The 23578-nt window shown below is 43.9% G+C and overlaps 1 protein-coding gene and 1 long non-coding RNA gene across 4 annotated transcripts; one reads left to right on the top strand and one right to left on the bottom strand.

The window, feature by feature from the left end:
• Positions 1-603: 603 nt before the first annotated feature.
• LOC121067029 lies at positions 604-13506 on the bottom strand. 2 transcript variants are annotated; one of them, XR_005818073.1, is made up of 4 exons: positions 12244-13506; positions 4904-5060; positions 4117-4749; positions 604-3235 (listed from the first exon to the last, which is right to left on the bottom strand). It is a non-coding gene; the product is annotated as an uncharacterized LOC121067029 (long non-coding RNA). The 2 variants fall into 2 exon arrangements; XR_005818074.1 differs by having other exon boundaries at positions 12406-13506.
• A 264-nt stretch (positions 13507-13770) lies between these two features.
• SGK1 (serum/glucocorticoid regulated kinase 1) lies at positions 13771-20741 on the top strand. Of its 2 annotated transcripts, none has more exons than XM_040550977.1 (12): positions 13771-14085; positions 15461-15536; positions 15973-16048; positions 16497-16601; positions 17069-17152; positions 17260-17391; positions 17672-17784; positions 17981-18104; positions 18407-18502; positions 18631-18786; positions 18897-18986; positions 19499-20741. In XM_040550977.1, exons 1-12 carry the CDS (start codon positions 14052-14054, stop codon positions 19664-19666), a joined length of 1254 nt encoding a protein of 417 aa, XP_040406911.1. In that variant the 5' UTR covers positions 13771-14051; the 3' UTR covers positions 19667-20741. The 2 variants fall into 2 exon arrangements, with proteins under 2 accessions (XP_040406911.1, XP_040406910.1); XM_040550976.1 differs by lacking the exon at positions 13771-14085 and adding an exon at positions 15159-15326.
• The last annotated feature ends 2837 nt before the right edge of the window (positions 20742-23578 follow it).

The following is a 23578-nucleotide window of genomic DNA, read 5'->3' as shown; positions in this document are numbered from 1 at the left end:
AGGTCATACACTGCATACCATCACTTTGGTATTCATCAGCCCATACCATCATGCAGCAGAAATGGATGTTGCAACAGAAAAATCTGACTGAGGAGAGATTTAGCTCTTTTCCCACATATGCAAATACTCTGAGATAAAAGTATTTTAGGAGAGAAGGGCTAACTATGGTTTGCTGTTCGTTATCCCCTAGCTACTTTTCAAGGCCCTAGGCAGAGAGAGTGATTGCTTGAGGCAAGAGGGGAAGCCTTCTTCAAAGAAACCTGCTGCTTTTCCAGTTCCTACACAGAAGGCCACCTTCAGGAGATGGAAGGCTTTTGTTCATGTGAAGAAGACACTATGTTGTCAACTGTTTTTTACCTAAACTGTATCAGTGACTTATGTCTGTAACTGTATGAAAAGCTCAAAAACCTTCCCGCTACCCAGAAACTAGGAGAATAAGAAGTGATCCTGGTAGCCAGTATGAAAAGGTTTCATTTTAAGTAATGTCAACAATCATATTTTTTCTTGATATCCTCCTTAGTCTAAAGGAGATATTTATAACTGCATTGTCACTGTACACATGGGAAAGCAATTTGTGAACACCAGTTCAGTGGTTAGGGAAATGAATTCAAAGCCTTTTATTATAATCAGACTTGAATATGTTGGAACAAAATTGCTTAGTTTACCTGAGATAAACTATCATTTTCATTTAGCCTATCACATCATTCAACCAGCATTGTCTGGAGATAATTACTGAAGAAGACAAGCTCTTGTCTTCCTAAAACAAAGCAGCATAAACTCATTTGCTGCAAATTAAAACAGATGGAAAATTGTTGCTGCTTTTAATATAGTTGCACAAAAAATGAGGTATGCAAGTATGTTAAAAGTAATTGCAGCAAATACAAGATTGTGGCTTACAGCCTATGTTCTAAAAAAAAGTATTTAAGACATGCAAGTTAAGATAAGTGAATTTATTCCTGAGAAGGAATTGGAAGCTGTGAAAGAAACACCTCTCCACAAAAGGCATTGGGTGCCTGTGGACAATCCCAGAAAACAAAACAAAACAAACAAAACTGTTATTTGAGCAAAGATTTCATGAGAATAACTTGCAGAAAAATCATAAATATTGAATCAACAAATAAAGAACTTATATAAACACACGTATGCATAATCACGTGGATGTAAATCATCCCACTAAAACTAAGGACTCTACTTGCCTACCTAAAAATGAAGACACTGGTTTATAGATCTGAGATCATGCAAGTTCTAATACAGGGTGACCTACCATGCCCTGAGATCTATACATATCCTTTAAGATGAAGTATAATGCCATCTGTAATACTACATTTAGAATCACTCTGCAGCTCAGGAGCAGCCTGACTGAAGGACAGATACTTCTCTGTTCACACAAACTTTTTCCTCTTACATCTGTTGCTACGTTACAGATGTATCAGAATTGCAATGCAGTTTTAACCACCGAAACTACAGATTCTGCTCTGCTGGAAGCATATTTGCTAGAATGTCAGCATTACTCTGTGCCTGAACATCTTTCAGCAAACACAAGAATATAGAGTTTTGATGGGAAATGAAGACCAAGGGGACACTGCCTTCATGAAATACATTCAATTCAAAGAAAGAAAAGTATTCACAAGTATTCCACTTATCCCAGAATTACTGAAACTGTTTAGGTTAGTTTATATTACCCCTCCCTTCAAAAGAAAATAAAATTTCTCTTCTTCCAGACAAAAAACCCACCTGTAGTTCAGAAAGGACTGGCTAACTAATGGAGAGCATGCCAGACCCTACACTACGTGTTTTAAGAGGATAAGAACCTCATTTTGCAGTGTTACAGTGATTTTTAGAGGGACCATCCCATCCCATCCCATCCCATCCCTTCCCAAGGCCAGCCTATGACCAGCAGTGGAGCAGGTCAGTGTGGCTTTGCCTAGCTGAGGTTTAGAAATTTCTGGGGACATGGATTTTTCCCTCTCTTAAAGAAGCCTGTTCAAGGGCTGCAATACCCTCAGATGGGTATTCTGTCTCATAATGTCTAGACCGAACACTGATATTGCTGCCATTGCCCCCTTTTGCACCTCCTGTTACCACTGAGAAAATTTTGGTGTCAATGTAGCTCCTCTTCAAGTACTGGTAGGGCTAGGCTGCTTTCAACTGCCTTTGATCTCCTTTTTATCAGAATAAACAAATCCTGCTCTTACAAAACCCAGCTCTTCAGCCTGTTCTCAATGGTTTTGTAAATAGACCCCCTGACCATTCTGGTAGCCCTCCACTAGGCTCTCTCCAGTTTCTTAACATCCTTCTTGGCTGGAGGCAATTTTTTAATTATATTTGACTCTACCTTATGCAATAAAAATATGTTAAAGTGATCTCTTTCACTTTAAACAATTTTGAAGATGACTTTGAGCTGATGATGTTCCTTTGAAGGTGACTGTAGCTGAAGATGTTGCTTTCAGAGTGCTGTCTTCAAACAGGAACAGTGAAGAAGAAAGAAGGGTCTGAGGGAGTAAACAAAGTGAAATGCAGGAAAAGATTAAGGAAAAAAAGATCACTCCAAGGAGGAGCTGGGGGCCGCCCATCTGGAAGGCAGTTTGTCAGAAAAGGACCAAGTTGAACATGAGCCAGCAATGTGTCCTTGTAGCAAAGCAGGGCACTGTTATCCTAGGCTGTATCAAGCAGTGTTGCCAGCAGGTCAAGGGAGTTGATCCTTCCTTTCTGTTCAGCACTGGTGAGGCCACACCTGGTGTGCTGTGCCCACTTCTGAGCTCCATAGAACAAGAGACATGGACATTCTGGAAGGAGTCCAACACAGTGCTATGAAGATGATGAAGGGACTGGAGCATCTCTCCTATGAGGAGAGACTGAGACCTGGAACTGTTCAGCCTGGAGAAGAGAAGGTTCAGGGAGGATCTCATCAACGTATATAAATACCTGAAGGGAAGAGCAATGAAGATGGAGCCAGGCTCTTTTTAGTGATGCCTAGTGCCAGGACAAGAAGCCGTGGACAAAAACTGGAACACAGAAGGTTCTGTCTGAACATCAGGAAGCACCTCTGTACTGTACAGGTGATGGAGCACTGGCACAGGTTGCCCAGAGAGGCTGTGGAGTCTCCTCCTTGGAGATCTTCAAAAGCTGCCTGGACATGGTCCTGGGCAACCTGCTCTGGGTGACCCTGCCTGACCAGGGGTTGGGGTCAAGATGGCCTCCAGAGGGCCCTTCCAGCCTTCACCATTTTGTGATTCTGAAAAGACAGAAGAAAGATGGAGTTAAAAACAAATTATCCCCTGTCACTACTGTAACACTGTGATCCAAGACAAATGTAAATTAACGTGATCTATTTAGCAGACAGTGATGGGCCGTATTTGAAATCATTTAAGCTAACAGGTTTCATTCTTCAAAGAGAGGAAAGCTAATGGCAAAAAGAGCCCTCCAAACAATTGTCTGACTCTACATCTCACTAAATATGTTTCTCAGGAGCTTTACCATGACAACCTTGAAATATATCTTTCATTTATTTCAGTCCTTTTATAACTCTGTAAAAGCAGAACACTTCTGACATGGAGGGGGAGGTCTAAAATAGCCTTCTGTCAGGGATTTTGTCTGAGCTTTCAGTGGTGCCCAATCGCACCAGCATATCCAAGCTTACCTCCACCGCCCAGATGACTGAGGAATGACTGAAAAAATGAAAGTCAAATCTGGAATATGAATTGGTCCTGGTGGAAATGCTACTTAAAATCTTCCAAAGCAATGAGTAAATCGTCCGTACAAGGACTTCCTCTAAAAATGACTTCATCATATCAAGGGCAGCACACTACCCTCCCCAGAGCTCTGCGGAGGTCTGACAAACAACTTGCTCAAGACCTACTGCCTCAGTAGAACTTCACTTACACAAGTAAAACTGTCATATTTTTAGATTTGACTTCTGTGAAGAAAAAAAAACAATCTTGTGACAAAACCAAAGGAGCAAACAGCCCTGACGCCACAGGGCTTGGGAGTGTGCTCCAGACCAGCCACCAGCTAACAATCACGGAAACAGGAGAGCTACGCTTCCCTCCTGTCAGATCCACGTGTGGTAAAGGCTTTGCCAAACAGGATCACAAAGTGCTTTCGTCGTGTTCGCACCTTGCTGCCTTGTAGTTTTTGTAGTGTCGATGGGGTTGTATCCCAGCATTTCTGGAGGCAGAAGTGATCCTAGTCAGAAAAGGCAGCCTGGAAGACAGCTTTCTGTTTTTATAGAAGTCAAAGGGCTGTTTACACTTTATGGCAGGTCAGAGCAGCTCTACAGTCATCCACAGCCTCAGTGGGATGTTGTGTTTTACACGAGTGGCCTTCAGCTGTTGTGCGGTGTTGCTGTGCAGTAATGCTGACAGCTGCTGTGCTGTGCTCCAAATTAGTGCCTTCCTTTCGCTCATCAGTGAAGTAATACCTACACACAAGGCCAATTTCCAGTTCACTATGGAAATACCCCCAAAACAAGCGAAAATACTACCAAAACAGATGCTTTGCACCCATTTCCTATCAGCCACACGATACTTCCTGTTTCTATACGGAGTTCCCCACTTACTCCCACGCCAGTTCCTTTTTTTTTTTTCTTTTTCTAGCAGTCCAAATATTTTGCTTTGTGAAATGAATTCAGCATCTCAGTTGTTCATCTCAGTTATTCCACATTTCTTACAAGTCGGCCCCACGGAACTGTCGGGATGCTGAGCCATGCTGGTAAATGATGGCATACGGCCTGGAAGCCTGTTTTTCTTCCTGCAGAGCCAATTCAAAGTAAAATTCGATTTTGAAAGCCATTTAAAGATCTTCTGGGAAAATGATCATGAGTGATGAAAGAGGAATTTTACAAGTCAATAGCTGTAACATATTGATAAAACTGAAAACATAAAATAGTTTTTAATCAGCTTACCGTTCTCAAATTGTCTTGAGAACATCTGAATTGCCATTTTGGTCCAATCAAAGTCCTGCCTGACCCAGCATCTCATCTGCAGTAATGGTCACTGTCAAGTGTTTCTCAGCCTGTGGCCTCTGCCGTGCCAGCAGTCCATTAAACATCAGGTGGTGACCTGAAAAGTGGTCACAATTCTTATTTTAAGTAATCAGTCAAGCAAAGATAACAAGGAAATCAAAGTAATAATATTCTCAAAACATTCTTGAAAAAGGCAAGTGAGTGAACACTCAAAGCATCGCTTAATTACAGCTGTTTAATTATTAAAATGTTATAGTTGTATCGCACAAGGTGGTCCATGAATAGTTTTCCAAAAACCTAAACAACCGATGAACAAACAGAATTGGAGAGACACCGCTAAAGGGGAAGACACAAGAAACTCAGAAACACTCAGAGAAGTTCTTTTTTCCTATCCCAGAAGCCAGAAATAGGTTTATACAACAAAATGGAATCTGATGTCTCAGTCCCATAAAATTCTTTTATATTTAAAAACACCACATCTGAGAATAAAAATGTGCATTAAGAAACAAAACCTCATTATATTAATGAACCAATGTTGGTTCTCACAGTTTCTAAAATCCTAACAACCCCCCCCCCCCCCGAACAAATCACATTTTCCTATTAAGCTGTCTTCAACAACTGTGTTCACTGCTCCATTAGTCATTACTGTACATTTAAGTATGTTCCAGTGAACAGAAAAGCATGAATAGAAGTCCTTTTCTATTATTCTATGACTCAGGTCACACTGCCTAAGCAACTTGGAAGTTTGCTAGTTGTGGTTGCAGCACCTACAGACAAACACTTGGAACAACCAGGGCTGTTGCTCTGGGGCTTGAGTGATTACAGATCTTTCATCGGTGTGACCTGAAACTAGATGAAAGAGCTATAAGTTCTATGTATGCTGTTCAAATTAGAAGAGTTAAATAAGAGAGAATAAATACATATTAAATGAAAAACATGATCACAGTAATAACTACATATGTATACATAATACTAAAGATGAGAAGACTGTATTCTGTAAAAAACACTTCAGAGTGATATCTCCAGACAAAGCTGAGCATATTTTGCTGCCACGTACTATCCATTTTGAAGCAGATAAAGTGGAATCAAAAAAGGATTATGCAGATACAGAGAGTTACTACTCAGCCGAATCTGACAGATGCAGCTCTGTGTATTTTATACTTCCGTATCTCAAACACTGGCACAAATAGTTTTTCTTCCTTTCTGAGAAATTCGTTAGCTATCTCTGCTCTTTTCTTGTCTGCCTTTATTGCAATTCTGTGACAAGCACTAAGAATTTCAAAATTAGGAAATGGGTCAAAACTAGAGCATTACTTGCAAATCTGATGGAAACAGAGAGAGGACAGCATTTTATTGATTCAGAGTCCGACAGCTGAGATTTCAACGCCTGTTTTGAGTCAGTCAGTCTGGGTCAGTCACTAAATGAACAGAACTACTGCCAGTCTAGTTGTGCGCCTCGCAGGAGGTGGGCTGTATGTCTGAACAGGGGAGCATGGGATAGAAGTCACAAGCCCTGCAAGATGCTTTTTCTATTTTGGGCTCATCATATGACAATGACCCAAGTAACCCAACTTCCCCACGTCTTCATGCTTTGAAATGTCACTGTTAGTATTTGCTTGTGTAAGGGCTTAAAGATCTTTGGATAAAAACAAGCATAAGTGAATATCATGGCTAAGTGAAAACTGCTAATATTGTACTAGTAGTACAATTTAATATAACTGTGGAAAAGTCCTCAATGTTATATTTTGGAAGCAACTAAAGCAACTAAAGCTGCCATCGGTAGCTACATTGTGCATAGACTTTCCAGATTTAAATTGTGTATTCACCCTCAGTGATTCACTTGTCGACATAAATGGTACAATACCAAAAGCTTTGTTTTTGATCCTCTGTCTCACTGTACAGTAATTTGCTTAGCACTTTTATTTTTCAATTTCCTCATCTGAAACATTATCTGTTATTTCTAAAGAACTCTGATGTCTATAAAATAGGAAGCGCTTCATAATATTTCCCATATTGCAACAGGCTGAGACATGTTTGGAACACGCCCAAGTTCTAGTTGTTGTTTTTTCTAGTCCCCTGATTAAAAAACAAACAAACAAACAACAACAACAACAAAAAACAGAGAGACTGTTGATTCCCTTTCTCCTTTTCCCTTTCGTTTCCCTTTCGTTTCCCTTTCCTTTCCTTTCCTTTCCTTTCCTGTCCTGTCCTGTCCTGTCCTGTCCTGTCCTTTCCTTTCCTGTCCTTTCCTAATATTCTATAGCATTATTAAAGCTGTCTTGTATGAAAGATTGACACATGATATTCAGCTCAGCAGAGCAGGAAGGTGTTGTGTTCATCTCACTGCAGATATGGACGTCAGTGTCACACTGCATTCAGCAGTAATCCCATATGCTAGACCTCCTGTTCCCCGTTCCCGTATGCAGATATTTCCTGAACAAATCGAAGTGCTGTAAGGTTCTGATGGGAAATGTTACAGAAGTAGCAGCAACTGTTCGGAGTGGCACACTTCCACATCTGCATCCCTTTTTTATGAGGTTAAAATGACAAGGCAGCCAATGCGTGTAAGATCAGCGGTGTTGTGCTCACTGCCTCACACGATGGCCAAGCAGGCTGGGACCTGGGCCTGCCTCCAGCTCCACCTGTGCCAGCTGCAGAGGCCTTGCCCAGGTGCTCATCACCTGGCTGGCTGATGCAGGCAGTGGGAGCTCCCCGTGGAGACCTGCCAGCTGACCCATGGGCTAGTAACACCCACCCTGTGGGTGCTGACGAGCAGCTGCAGACGCGCCGGGGTGAGGAAGCCCTTGCTGAAGGCTGGAAAGGTCATGTACTCACAGCCTGTGGTCGACTGCATGATTAGGCATGGGTGGGTGTCTGTGCTTGTCAAAACCTCCTGATGATTATCCTTGAACTGGATGAAAATGTTGAGATAGTCAAGCTTGCATTAAGAGGAAGAGACAAGAAACTTTAAAGGTAAAGTTGCTGGACCTGATATATGCAAGAGCAAATGCAAGTCCGTGTTATGTAGAGAGCCAGGACAAATGTTCTAGTAGCTCCTTTTGGCCCTGAAGTCTAGTAAACTTATGGCCAAAACATTTGAGCTTGGGTGCCTGAAATTAAGCTCTTCTTTCTTTTCTTCTTAATCATGTAAAGCACTTATCAAAAAAAAAAAAAAAAAAAAAAAAAAAAAAAAAAAAAAAGACAGCTTCTATCAAAGTAAATGAAACCCATATCAAAGCTTCCCAAATTACTTTAGGGCTTAAGGTGTTAAAAAGATCTGGGCTAATTGGAATACTACAAAGAGATTCACAGCATAGTGAATGACTGCGCAGGTTTGAAAATAGTATCTGGAAGTGAAAAAAAGAAATTCAAGCTGCAGATGTTTGTGGCTGGTTCTTTCTGTATCTGCCTGTGAAACAACTGTGGGACTTTTTTGTCTTACAGTAATATTCTCTGTGGTGATCCTGTGCTGTGGGAAAAGCACTTTCCTGGCATTTCCGAGATAGGCGATGTTCCCAGTTGCCAGTTAAATGCAGATACAGATATGGAGCCTTCTCTTCCCCACAGACCTGGATTCAGATCCTTTCCTGAACCACAAGAACAGTTTTTAGTTGTCGGTGCTTCTAAGTCCCACGTATTTCTTTGTGGGCGGTTGTTGCTGTTGGGAAGGGAACCAGGGCTACAGTAATGCTAGATATCTAGGTGAGATCCACCAAGGTACAGCAGGCACCTGCAGTGCCTGCTCTGGCTGAAAGTGATCTTGCCATCCTAAATTGTCTACTTACAATGCATGTAACAGCTCGTATGATGTTGGCAGATATGGAATATATAGTTGGGAGATACGGAATATATAGTGCTACAGAGCAATCACAGAATCACAGAATGGTTTAGGTTGGAAGGGACCTCTGGAGATCATCTGTCCTAATCTTAATCCACTTAATAGAGTGGGGGAAAGTTTACTTTGCATTTAATTTTCAGTTCTGCCGCAGACTTCCCTTGGATGAGACACATTGTCTACCCTGCGGTTTAATTCCCACTTGTATAAAATAGAAGTAATTCTTCTAGATCGCACTGAGATGCTATCAGGCAAAGCGCAAGGCAAGGTACATCAATTAATTTCAAGAAAGCTGGTATGTCTTGTCTGTCCAGCACAACACAGAACCATGCAGGGATACCAACATGAAACCAAGATGTATAACTGATCCTTGAGGAGCACAATGGAGCGTTATACTAATGTTACAAGTCTTCTTCCAGGTCCATAGCTAGACTGAACTGAGGCATGCCAGGAATCTCTGCATACCATGTATGGTATTTAAACTTGCCCTAAGATTTTATCTCTTTATATAAATATATATAAATCAGGGAAAAAATGGCTAGAGTCTCAGCTCTCTCCAGGCATGTTGACAACATGATCCTCTAAAGTAATTCCACGTCTTTTACAAGTGAAGCTTCAGATATAACAAAAAAAACCAACACCTGTGATTCAAAAGAGCCACTACCTGTCTGTGGGTTTCAGGCCCCAATTCCTTCAACTATACATTAGGCACTGCCCGATTCAGGCCATAGATTCACTGAATGGTCTCCAGGGTGCTTATTTCTCTCTTCTGACCAAGGTGGGTACCCTTGGTGACTATATGCCCACCTCAAATGCCCAAATTTAAGAAGGGTAAATGTATAGCATATGAATACAAAAACGCATATTTGGACCCTGCTTTGGACCATTTGCCTAGGGCAAAATTAACACTTCTTTGCTCACCCTCTAGGTTAGACTAATTATTCTACCCTGAGAAATAGGTAATAACCCCACTGAAAACAACCAGATAACTAGGTAGTAAATACATCCTAAAACTGGATAAATGTGTTCCCATCGCTGAAGATAAATCTCCACAAATAAAGCCTGGTTTAACGTGCATGGTGAGCATCCTTCTGCCCTGAGAGCCTCCTGAAAGAAAACCTCATAGAAATAGTAAGGAATATTAAAGCAGTTGACACGATGGCAAGAGTCAGGGTGGTATCACCCAGACGAAAAGCAATGAGACCTGACAGCATGAGCCTGCCTTTAGCACACCTCCGTTTGCATATCCAATTCACCTCAGGGAATTCAAGTTGCTGTTTCAAGTTAGCAGCCAACTGAACCTCTCTCTAGTAAAAATTCCTCTCTTTGACTAATTTGCTCACTATTTATGGCATTTAGTACCTTAACTCAAGGTTGCTGGAGGGCTTACAGGCTTAAAGAGATCTTCCTTTTAAGATAACGAACTACAATGATGATGATGGGGGCTTTGTAAATACATAAAAGGGACTGAGATATCATGGTAGAAAACACCTCGTGGAACACTAGATGAAGCGATAGGGGCAAGACAGGTGATCTGATCGCTAGGTTAGATCAGTTATCATTTGTATTTTAGCACATATGTTTAAGCGAGAGGTACAGGGAAACTTGCTCAAGTTGTACTCTCAACAGAAAATGCCTAAATCCATCTCTGCTATTACCCTTCAACAGCTAAAGTTTTCAAGGGAAGTCCGAGTGCTAGAGTCAGTAGACAGTGCTTGTTACATTCTTCCTTCTGGAGCACATACCCGTTGCTCGATTTAGGCTGCCTTGTGGCCGAAGGAGAGCAGCAGAGAAACTTTACAGCATGATGAAGAATCATCTTTCTCATGAGCCCTTTTTATCATCTTGCCATCTGATGTTTTCACCTAATTTACCATACTAGCATTATTCAATTTGGATAAGAACAAACTCTACTCATTCACAGCACATTATTTTAAGTTCATAACAACAATAATGAATTCAAGTATCTGTCATCTAACCTGTTTTCATGAGGACACTAAGCTAGAGAGGCTGTTCAATAATGCAAGGACATATATATATATATATATATATATTTTGCTGGGGGGGCACACTCAGAGCAAGACATGCAAATGCCAGCATCATTTGCTCATAAAGTCGCAGGGACGACTACGTTAGACTCAAATCAGTGTGCTGGAGTTAAAATGGAAGTTAGGGCCATCGTTTATCAGCTCTTTTAAATAGAGGTCAGTGCATCTAAAGGATGCTGTAATTTTCCACTGCTTTCTACAAGGACAGGAATTACTTTTTTTTTTTTTTTTTCTCAGTACAGCCCTGCATCACTCTGTGATCCTGTGAGCGTAATCCCTTGGCACTAAAGCCTCTTATTGACGATGCAGTAAACCTGCTCTGTACGCATCAGAAAAGTAAAATAAAAGATGTTCCAAATTTGTGTTTGGCAAAATATGAGACTGAAATCAATTAGATGTTTCCAGATCAATAGGGGTTTCAGTGGATAACCCTCCTGTCAGAACAACGTCTAGCAGACCTTTTGACATCACTCGAAATCTCCTGATTTAAAATCTCTGTTTGGGTTGTTATTAAAGCTGTTATTCAGTCCTTATCTATTTGCTGCTACTTGTAGAGACCATTTGTGGGGACCGCCTGAAGGTCTTGACTGAAAGTTTTGGCTGTCGCACATGAAACTTAATTACAAGGTCAGAGGCAAGAACTTGTTTGTTGGGGATTTAGGGGAGGAAAATAAAAGCTTTCGAGATTTTGCTTCAGAGCGCAGACGCTGTTAGGAGTGCAATCTCCTTTTGCATTTGGGGGCAGTGTCATTGCTGCAGTCCAAGGCTTGAATTCCGTCTTTGTTTAATTAACTCGAACCCAAATATTGCAGAAAATATTTGCAGAATTTGGGAAAGCTTCCGTCCAGAGTCAGCCAAGCAGTTCTAGGAACAGTTCAACCTGCCACATCCTAACATCTATATTCAGTGAGATAAGTAAGCAGGAATTCTTTCCTTTAGCACTGAATTCATTGCCAAAATGAAGTTCAGAAGCTATCTGAGAATCTAATTCCTCAAGGATGGAGGCGCTGAAGGACATGCGTAAATCTTGCCCTGCAGCGGACAATGAGTACCAGTACAATGAGAATCAGAGGAAGAGAGCTCGCAAATTACGATTACCATGCGGGCTGCTGGAGCCTTTGACCTTCCTGAAGGGCAAGAGGGGAAAGTTTCTGTGCACCCAGGGAGCACTGCCAGGCGGGACTAACACCCGTCCCCTGCAGACGAAGAATCCCCCCAAATAGTGAGCCTTCTCGAGGGAGATGAATTTCCACAGGCCAGCCAGCAGTTTCTGAAGGTGCTTTGAACAGCACAGGCCCACACTGGTGATGTGCCTGTTTGTTCAAGATGAACTGAATCACATTCCCATAGGCTTTACACTGGGCACGTCCCTAGCAGGACCCTAGGGTTACCCATACCTGCCTCATACAGGCAAGCCAGCGCATCGTGCCTGCTCTGCCCTTATGCCTGCATCGCCCAAGGGTCCGGCAGTCTGTGTCTTTCTGCATTTCTCACCACCCCGCAGCAGGACCCTGGTCCGAATGCTGGCATGGTGAGGAGGCTGATGAGAGCCTGCTCACCTGGTGCTACTTTTACATGGAACCGAGCCATTTGGCAGCGTCATGCTTCATATTATGTTACAAAATCCAATCGGCTCTCTCTCTTCTTTTCTTCTAGCCACCAAGCAGCAGTACCTGGGGCTTTGTGAGTCGGTTAAATTCTGTGAGCACAGACCCAGTACCACACCACTCAGACAGGCAGTATCAGAATGAAGACCTCTCAGCCCCGGGTCCGTGTAGCCCAGCATATGGGGTTACCAGCAACAGCTAACAGTCCCTTCTAAGGCGGACAGCAGGAATAGACAACTGTTCAGTGATTCGCCCCCAAAACACCCCTGGCTCCCGGGAGTTCGTGGTTCAGGAACATTCTGGGTCAGGCACACTGCCTTTGTACTCCACTGCCCTCAAGTATTTTTTTGCCATTCACTCACCCAGTCATTACCCAGCCCACCCACACTTCGGTGTGCGCACATCCTGCAGCAAGTAGTTCTGCGACTGTTCGTACTCCTGGTGTGGAGTCTCCATGTACTTTTTCATTTTGCATGTCCACCTTTTACTTTATTCATTTTTCTTTGAAAAAGCATGATTAATTTTTTCTTTGAAAACTTTAGAAGCTCAGGACAATTTGTCAGAATTTTAATCTCAGGGAGAAACGTAACGGGAGTGGGAAACATCATTGTAATTATTTTGGCTCTTCTCTTGTCTTTACTTATCAGCGACTACACAAACTCTCGATGCAAGCCCTTGCAGTTCGGCGACATTTGCACAATGCCCGACCCTTTTCCAGAAGAGCCGGCCCTTGAGTAACGGGATGCCTCTTGGCCACCTTTCCCTTGCTTGAGCTGCGTCTTCCGTTCCAACCGGCTTTGCAGCCGCCACCGCCGGGAAAAGCTTTAAAACGCAATTTAGGGGCTTGTTAAGCGCATCCCGGGCTCCTGAGACCCGGGTTTGGGAGCTGACAGCCTCCCACCGTACCGAGCCACTGCTCCCGTACACGGTGCGGAAGCGGACGCGTGTGGGGGGGGGCGAACCGACGGACGGACGGACGGATGGACGGACAGCGGTGTCCTGAGCCGGGCGGCGGCCGGGGGGGCGCGGCGGAGCCCCGCGGCCGGGGGGGGCGCCGCCGGGGCGCTGCCGGCGGAAGGCGCTGGGGGCCGTGCCCGGCCCGGCGCTATCCGGCCGGCGGGGAAGCGCTGCCGGCAGCCGCGGCTCGGCGCCCGGGGGCGGGAGCGGACCCGGGGCCGCCTCCTCCGCCCGCCTTGGCTCGGGGCCCGGCCGGGGAAGAGGGGGGGGACCCGGGGGGGGGGGGAGTCCGGTGCGCGGCGGCTCGCAGCGGGTGCGGGCAGCGCCTCCTGGCGCCGCCGCGGGGCCGGGGCGGGTGGCGGAGGGCAGGGCCGGCCCCCCCGCGGCGGGGTGTGCGCGGCTGCCGCTGATGACAGTAATTTTGAGGGCGATGTTGCAACGGGGCAGAGTGTGCGGGGCGGCCCGTGCCCGCGTTTATAACGCTCCCGAAGCGCCCTCGGCACCGCGCTCGTAAGCGGGGCAGCGGCAGCGGCGCCCGGCCCCTCCGCCCCCCGCCGCCTCCCCCTGCCCCCGGGCCGGGCACTTGGCCGGCCTCAGCCCGCCCCCGGCTGCTGAGCGCAGAGCACGGCCCCGCGGCGGAGATGAGGGGCAAGGAGGAGAAGTCGTCGCTGAAAGGTGACTGGGCGCCGGGGGGCACCGGGGGGCACCCGGGGGGAGAGGAGGGGGCGTGAGGGGGCGCCGCCACCCGCGGCAGGTTGTGCGGGGCACCGGGGGCTGTGGCAGAGCCTGGGGTTTCTTTTTCTTTCCCATTTCTTTTCTTTTTTTTTTTTTTTTTTTCCTTTTCTCTTTAATTTCTGCCTCCGCTAATAGTGGCAGTTTTGGCGACAGGAGTGAGGAAAGCGACAAGTGGGAGCAGGCAGAGCCCCAACAGCCGCTCCCCTCGCCCCTGCCCTCCCCGGCGCCGCTGCGCCCGCACTGGGGCGCCGGGGATCCCCCCCATCTCCCGGCGGGACCCCGACCCCTTTCCCTCCTTCTTCCCTCGGTGTAAGGCACTTTTGGAGACCTGCGCCCACCTCGCTGGGAGTCCCTGCTGCTGTCACCCCCCGAGGGGCGGCCGGCTGCCAAGGGATGCCGCCCAGCGGCCGGCTGGTATTGGGGCCGGGGGATACGGGGGGGCACGGCAGCGGTGCCCCACACACCGTGTTCCCGAATGGTAATGAACAGGGGAAGCAAAAGGGGCAATTCCTTCCCACCCCCCCTTTTTTTTTTCCTTTTTTCTTTTTTTCTTTTGATGTTTGCAGTGCTGCACTTGTCATCTCCCCACCACTTCCAGCAGCAGACCTCTCAGCCCTTTCCTCCCCCCGCCTCCAAGTTCAGGGAACCGGGACTTATTTATTTATTTTCCCTTACGTTTTCCCCTTTTTGGCATTAAAAAAAGAATTATTATTATATATTTTTTTTTTGGTTCCCTTTTGTTTGTTTTCCTTTTCCCTTTCGGTAACGGCCCGGCCGGGATCAGGGCAGCGCACAGAAGGGACATTTGTTTGTTTTAGTGCAAACCGGGCAGGAAATCTTGTTCTCCGGAGCGGGGAGCGAGGGGGGGGCGGAATCAGTCTCCCGGGGCCGGCAGCGGGGCGGCGCCGTTCGTCCCCCCCCCGACGGCCCCGGGGGCGGCCCCCGGGGCCGTCGGGGGGGGGACGAAAGGCGCCGCCCCGCCCCGGTCCCGCCCCGCTCCGCCGCTACTTAAGCACCGTCGGGGGCCGCTCTGGGTCAGTGCGGTGCTGGTCGCAGTCGGCTCCTTGTCCCGGCATCTTTTTCCTCCGCCAAGCCCAGTGCGATGACAGTGAAGGCAGCCGAGACGTCGGGTCCCACCCTGACCTACGCCAAGATGAGGGGCATGGTGGCCATCCTCATCGGTGAGGCGGGCAGCGGGGATGCTGCTGGGTGGTGTGATTTTTTTTTTTTTTTTTTTTATATACAGGACAGGCAAACATTCACGATTTTTTTTTATTTTCAAAAATTTTAACGCTCCTGTCCTTTTATTTTATAGCTTTCATGAAGCAGAGAAGAATGGGGCTGAATGACTTCATTCAGAAGATAGCCACCAACTCCTATGCATGCAAGCAGTAAGTATCAGACATTTCGGCTGGGTTTCAGTAATAAATACCATTACGTTTTGTGAGACCTAGGAAGAAAATTGTTTACTCTAATGCCTCTGGCATGACTGTTACTGAAGAGTTAATTGCTGTTCTTGAGGTAGTATTACTCACCTTGCATCAGTTCTTCATGAGCTGGGTTTGGGCGAGATGAGTCGGATGGGATTTCTAGAGCCCCGTCCCTGTTTTGATCTGTACTTACGGCATAAATACATTTCTTTGTGCGGCTGATTTTACTTTCTCTAGAGGGATTTTATTTCTCAAGCCGAATAGGTTATATCAGTTGCTTTCTGTAACAACCCAAGCCAAAACTGATCTTTTGCCAGCGCGGTACTTGCTTGCCCTCTGGCGGAAAGATGTGCCTTACGCTTACGGTGACTGATTATGCGTGCTCTTTTCCTTGCAGCCCTGAAGTTCAGTCTATTCTGAAAATCTCCCAGCCTCAAGAGCCTGAACTTATGAACGCTAATCCTTCTCCTCCGGTAAGCAGATTTAATGCTCTGTGAAGCATTTTTAGAACATCAACTGAGCCGGCAATAGAAGCATAGCAAAATTAGCATCACGAGTGTAACTTCAGTTTATAGCATTGATGTAGTTGGGAAAGAGAGTAATCAAGTTAGACTGAAACATTTTCCCAAAGTGGAGAAGAAGATTTTAAAAATAAAGCTTATTAGTTGGAACTTCACTATGGAATGTGGCTAAGACCTCAGAAAGAATTCTTAAGTAAACTGCTGCTGTTACACTTTTATTGGGTAGTACCAAATTGTTTAACCTAATGGCAGATGTCTAGATTAAATTTTTTAGTGATAAGGAGAGGGCTGATCTTCTTTGTGATCACTTTATCTGTACTTTTAAAAAGAGAAGCGTTGCTGAGCCTCTCGCCACCAAGCTGTTTTAATAAATGTGTTTTCTGCATGTTTATTTTTCTAGCCCAGTCCTTCGCAGCAGATCAATCTTGGTCCATCATCAAACCCACATGCCAAACCATCAGACTTCCATTTCTTAAAAGTGATTGGAAAAGGCAGTTTTGGGAAGGTAAACTTAACTTTTTTTACTGTAGTTTTAACTATTCTTCAGCTCTTGTATGTAATGCCTGAGGGTTGTGCCTGTACTGGCTTTGGTGAACGGTGGTCATTTAAAACAGACCCAGGCATGTGCTGCTGCCCTGTGCCTGGCTCACCCCTGAGCTGCAGGGAGCAGGAGCCCAGTACTGCATTTAAGAGTCACAAAAGAGCAAGGGAGTGAGGAGGTAGGGGTGCTTCTTCAGCTTGAGGGAATATATGCCTTAGTCTTGGAAATGACGCTAGCTGTAAAAGCTCAGGGCTGGATTTATTTATCTGTGGGAGTGGTGATGGCTTTAGGCATTTCCAGCAAAGAGCTTGCAAGGTGAACTGGAGGAGTGTAGCAGTGCTCAGCGTTTAACAGAAAGTGTTGTTTCCCGTTGCTTACAATTTGTTCTGTATTTTCGTATTGCTCAGTTCTGGGAATTTGTCCTGTTTCAGGTTCTCCTTGCACGGCATAAGGCAGAAGAGCAGTTTTACGCTGTTAAAGTCCTGCAGAAGAAAGCAATCCTGAAAAAGAAGGAGGTAAGCTGCTTCTTAGTGATGCTGTTGTGATGTCCATCAAATACATTTCTACTGCTATTGCTCAGCACATATTGTTGCTAAACATTAATGGTTTCTCATGTTTTCAGGAAAAGCACATTATGTCAGAACGCAATGTCCTGCTGAAAAATGTGAAACACCCCTTCCTAGTCGGACTTCACTTCTCCTTCCAAACTGCAGACAAATTGTATTTTGTCCTAGACTACATCAATGGTGGAGAGGTAAGCAGCAAGAAAATTAAATACCATTTCCTATCATGTGACAGTGGTAGGGTAGGCTTTTACCCCTTCCTTTTAAATAAAAGAGTTCCAGGGGGAAAAGCCATGAGGGAAAAGTTACTAGAGTTAACGTTTCCAGCCTGCCAAGTTTTGAACTACCGAAGGATCGTTAGGCCATTTCCTGCCATTGTTCTCCCTAGCTATATATGTTGAGTCTAATTAAGTGCATTGTTAACAGGCTTTGGCGCCGTTTACAGAACTTTGTTCTTTCTGTCTCCTGCAGTTGTTCTACCATCTCCAGAGGGAGCGTTGCTTCCTGGAACCAAGAGCCCGATTTTATGCTGCTGAAATTGCCAGTGCGTTGGGCTACCTGCACTCCCTGAACATAGTTTATCGGTAAGCAGCATTGTTCTGCAAACACAACAACAAAAAAAAAAACAGATCCTTTGTTTAGTAAGCATTAAAAAGTTGACCTCAATATTAGCTCAAAATAGCTTTTAATCATTTTTTGTGGCTTATTGAAGTTCTGTAGACAGTCTTCTTGCTCTAGCTCTTCTAACGAGCACTTTTGTTCTTTCATCTGTTCCTACAGTGACTTGAAGCCGGAGAATATTCTGCTTGATTCTCAAGGGCACATTGTCTTGACCGACTTCGGACTCTGCAAAGAAAACATAGAGCACAACGGCACAACCTCCACCTTCTGCGGCACACCCGAGGTATGTCCAGTCCTCAGCCTGCAGTGAGAACTGACGCTTCTTGTGCATTTTTACAGCGGGTTAGGCAAGTGGGAGGCAGTATGGGTCTTGTAATATCAGGCTGTGGTGAGGACATGGGGGACACAGAGCTTGTTGATGAGGGAGAGAACAGCTTTCAAGCTGTCTCCCTGTTTATAAAGTACTTGCATCTTTCCAGTAGCTTAGATATGCTGGGCTTCAGTAAGCTGCTTTCACTCAGCATTGAGGGGGTTTCCTAACTACAAAGATCCCTTTGGCCAACAAGGCTCTCTTCTCTTCCGCAGTATCTTGCTCCTGAAGTTCTGCACAAGCAGCCCTACGACAGGACTGTGGACTGGTGGTGCCTTGGAGCAGTCTTATATGAGATGCTTTATGGCCTGGTAAGCAGTGAGCCCTCGGTGGCAGATCAAACAAGCTTGCTCTTGAGCTTTCCCTGTGCTCTCAGAAAGCACAGGCCTGCATGTGGTCAGCCTCGTTAACTTTGGTCTCTCCGTTGCTGTTCCCACAGCCGCCCTTCTACAGCAGGAACACAGCAGAAATGTATGATAACATCTTGAACAAACCCTTGCAGCTGAAGCCAAATATTACCAACTCTGCTAGACATCTCCTGGAAGGCCTTTTGCAGAAGGATAGGACAAAGAGGCTTGGCGCCAAGGAAGACTTTGTAAGTGCCAAGTGGCCAGTTCTTCTGTGTGCACAGCACAGGAAGATGACTAGGTCATATTACTTATATTAGCTGGGGTCTGAATTAATCTATTTTTTTCTCCGTAACAGATGGAGATTAAGAGTCACATCTTCTTCTCCCCAATTAACTGGGATGATCTCATTAATAAGAAGATTACCCCCCCTTTTAACCCAAATGTGGTACGTATCACTTCTAATTATAGAATGTATAAAGTGTCTTCGCTTCCTACATGTCTTTGTGGGGCGCTCAGAAGCCAGAGGGAACTAATCAGGTAGCTGTGTTTGGGAAACACAGCTTTTCCTTTCCTTGTGGCTGTCTAGACAAGGTTAAAAATAAGCAGTAGCTGACTTTTTGCTGATGGACAGTCTAAATTTAGCTGGCTTTTTTTTTTTTTGGCCTCTGACAAATGCTTAATTTGCATAGCTATTTTAAAATAATCCCCATTATCCCCATGTTACTAAAGAGGAAAGTAAGGTGCAGAAAGGAGGTAGCTTCACAAGCACAGAGTAACATTTGGGTTGTCAGATACCAACATGTCTGAGCACTTTTTCAGGTCAGTTTAATAATTTGCCCAGAGATGGTAGCCTGAGATCAAGGGTGCTTGTCCTATTCTGAATTGAACTGTGCACTTACAGAAAATAGAAAGACTTGTTCTAAATGTTGTGCCTTTCCATTTCTCTCCTTTCAACAGAGTGGCCCCAGTGACCTGCGGCACTTTGATCCTGAGTTTACAGATGAGCCAGTCCCCAACTCCATCGGCCAGTCTCCAGACAGCATCCTCATCACCGCCAGTGTCAAAGAAGCTGCTGAGGCTTTTTTGGGCTTCTCATATGCCCCACCCGTGGATTCTTTCTTATGAACATTTTTCTTTCTTTCCCTTTTTAATAATAATAATTATTATTTTTGGTTTTGTTTGGCCTTCTGGTGGAACTGCCAGTTGACCGGTCATTTTGAAACAGAATTTGCACATTTCCACCATGGCAGCTTTGCAGCCTTAATTTCAACTACACTGTTTGCTGGAAGCTTTTTTGAAGAGCACATCACTCTCTGAATGAGCGTTACAGGCTTTTCATTTTCCATTCGTTCTTCCCCCGAAGTGGTGCTGTCTTCTTGGGAAAGAAAAATAAAAGTGACTGCTGCCGTAGGCTGCTACAGCAGATTGTAGGAGTAAGAACAAGCAGTTTTGAAATCATGCTCTGAAAAGCCTTGCCTGAAGATCTATCTGCACGTGATGAGGATTTTATGAAATGTGCCTTTTTCTGATGAGATCTTGTTAGCTCCAAAGCTTTCCCTGTTGCAGAGTGTGTTTCTTAGTTCATTTATGTGGGTTTACTATGTGAACAAATGGTATGCGTGTGGTCTGCGTACTACAGATGGACTTAGTGTAAAGCATCAATGTGACACTTGCAGGATACCACAATGTGGGGCATTGTTTGTTTCTTCCATATTTGGAAGATAAATTAAGTGTAATTTTGAAATTTTTTTTGTAAATCTATACAGTCAACTAAAATTATTGAAATGGGCTCACAATTACTTGTATCCAAATGCTTGAAGAAAGCATTGCTGCTATGAAAAGATTTCTATTTTTAGAAAGGGTTTTTATGGACCAAAATGCCCCAGCTGCAGTCAGTCAAAGCTGTTGTTTCTTTCTTTTTTTTTTCTTGTTTTTTTTTTTCCTTTCTTTTTGTTTAAAAGATGTCATCTGTAAAATGGGCATTATTTATGGTTTTGGGTTTTGGGGGTTTTTCATTCCTGATTGTATGTATTGTAAAAAAGATCTGTACATTCAGTTGTAACTCTAGATGTATATTTAAACTTACAGACTTACTTGTAATGTATACTATCATTGTAATGTAATATAATTAACATGGTTATATGTATCATATTTTTTTTGTGACCAAACCCATTGGTTTGCAGTAAAATCTTGAAAAATATGTCCATGAAGTCTCATTTTTCTTTAAAAACAAGTTTTCTCCCTGATAAAAGTTAGCTTTTAAACAAAACAAACAAAAAAACGAATCTGAGCTGCCGATTAGCAAGGATACCTGTATAATTTTGCTTAGGCGTGTGATGATTATTTTGTCAAGCTGCACACATAAGATACATGCTGCTTGCCAAAATACTTTGTCTTATAAATGTGAGTGTTAGAGTGGGTATATATCGGTTTGGGCTCCCCTGTGTGGTAGCATCGTGGCTCCTCAAGGACTTTCTCTACCTCTAGCAAAGTGATGGTACTGCTGTCTGGTGTAGACAAAGCTTAACTACACTTAAAGAATTAACTCATTAGCCCAGTTGTATAACAAATACTTGAGCCATTTTACCACTATGCTGCAGACGTGCTAAAAGTAGGTTTTTCTAAGGCTAGTTAGTGGAAGCTCCCTATCTGGGCATCTGTCTGGGAGCATCAAACATTGCTGCTATAATGTGGGGTGGTACGATGCACCCTGAATTTACCAATGGTGACAAAAACTGTAGCAGGAGGGCAGATTTCACCAACTGATTACATGCTTACTTGGATGGGGTATGCATTTTTTTTTTTTTAAAAAAAAAAAGCTGTTTTTTAAAAAGAGCAGGTTTTTATTACTGACTACAGCTGGGTGGCTTGCAAAAGGGACTTGCTGTCTTTCAGTCAAGAATTAACCTTCTGGAGTGATCCCATTCACTTTCTTTTTCTGCATGGTGATGGATGGCTTCCTTCTATTAGGGACTGAGTGCCTGCACCTTATTTACAGCTCCCATTGTCCACTGGTTACTGCAGTTGGTGGTCTTAGCAATTTGGAGAATCAAAATGAGCAGTTGCTCAGAAAAACCTGGACAGAGTCTGTTGTAGCTCATGTCACTGCATTAATGGAAGTGTAAGCAAAGCTCTCATAGGGATGGTATTTCTGTTCATTATGTTGCTGAGATAAAAACATGCAGTAATTTTCCATCTTTTATTGTCTGCTGGATGAAGGAACAACAACAACAACAAAAAGTATTTTCAGCTATAAATCGTGTCTCTAGGAAACCACCCTCACAGCTGAAAATGCTAAGTTATAGCAGCCAAGAAACCCCTCTCCTTTCAGATCATGTTAGGATATGAAAGAAATGTAGCTGCCTACCCCTCAGACTTCAACAACCTTCAAATTCATGAGTTCAGTGACTCTTTGAATAGTGTGCTGACAGGCCTTGCAAAGTTTTCCACTTGTATCATGTGCCTGAAACATCTTTTGTGTTGATGCCTTCTAGGCCAGAGGTGTTAAAATATAAAGAACGAATTTGCTCCTATAGAAAATGAAACTGCATTTGCTATGCCACACAGTTTTGTGACATGCATTATCTTTGCCTTACATTTCCCACTCATTAGCAAGGTGCTGCATGTAGATATGCAAACAGAAAAGTGCAGCCTTAACGTAACAAAACATTAAATACTTTCTACCAATTTCAATAAAAAACCACTGGAGACATTAATAATGAAGAAATGTGGAACTTCAGTGACTCAGAGCTGTACCCTTGGTGCCTTTCATCTTTACCAAGTACATAGTAAAATTTTAATGGGTTACTTTTAAAAAAAACAACCTGTCTGATTGTAATTTTAACTGTTTTACTGTGCATAGGCTCATTATGTTGCTGCTGCTTTGTGCAAAAGCCTGCAACTGTTAGCAATGCATATTCAACACAATGCCTCCATTTTCAGTGTAGCAAAGGTGAATAATTTGCCTGTGTTTTTAATCTGCCTGGATTTAACATACTACAGGCATGCCTAAAGGGAGACAGTCTGTGGTAGTCAGCTGTGCTATAAATGCCACCGGCTTGGGTAGCTTTAGGTAGCAGAACAGTTTACTCAATGAACCTTAAATCAAACATTATATTGTATCCTGTCCGGTAAGTACTATAGGGCCCTCTTACATTCCTTGGATGGAGTGTATTGATGGTGTATACAAACATACACAAATTCAGACATTTCACATGGTTCATTCTGTATCACTTATCTTTATGCACCAGAAGTCATGTATCATTTCATGACCCTTAGCGAGTTAATTGAAGCTTCCTGGTGATGATGGTATTCTTCTTATGCTCCATGTATAATCAACAAAGTGGCAGGTACTTTCTGGAGGGTGGTGTGTATCTTAAGAGAGTTAAGCAGGAGATGCCTTTTTGTCCCCCAAAAGGTTTTCTCAACGTATTTTATGACCATTTTCCATACACTTATAAAGAATCTGCAGAAATTAACTAAGAAAAACAAGACTCTTGTAATGCTTTGCAACTAAAGTGAAAAATTTCTTCTGACAGATACCAGAACAAAAAAATGAGGGACATGGCTCAGAAAAGAGTTTGTGTGGCAGTCCTAATTAGGCATCTTACCTAGGGTACCTAAACTGAGGGAGATGAATCCTGGCCCATCTGCACTCTTCTAAGTGAAATCAAATGTTCAACAACATTACGCTCCTATTTTACTGTAGCACCAGCTCTACAGATGTTCATGTGATACCATACGGCTACAGTTATCCGTGGTAGATCTAGCAAAATGGTTTTTAGTGATGATGGTTTCTGACACTCCCCACATTTACTGTTTCTGATGTCAAGACCAACATATAAAGACTGAGATAAAATTTTCCATGCTGGCTGGAACTGTCTCTGGAAAGTTTCTGTAAAAATGCTTCCAAAACTGCTTTCCAAAAAATGAGAGTAAACAAAGAAAAAAAAAAGTTTGTCCTTTGAAAAAGAAAACTTTAAACAGATAGCGCAGATATGCGCTGCTGCATTTATTTTTTGAATCAGAGACAATCTG

The sequence above is a fragment of the Cygnus olor genome, chromosome 3 (assembly GCF_009769625.2).
Source record: "Cygnus olor isolate bCygOlo1 chromosome 3, bCygOlo1.pri.v2, whole genome shotgun sequence".
Taxonomy (NCBI): domain Eukaryota; kingdom Metazoa; phylum Chordata; class Aves; order Anseriformes; family Anatidae; genus Cygnus; species Cygnus olor.
The sequence above is the reverse complement of the archived record's forward strand: the minus strand, read 5'-3'. Positions and strand labels throughout refer to the sequence as shown.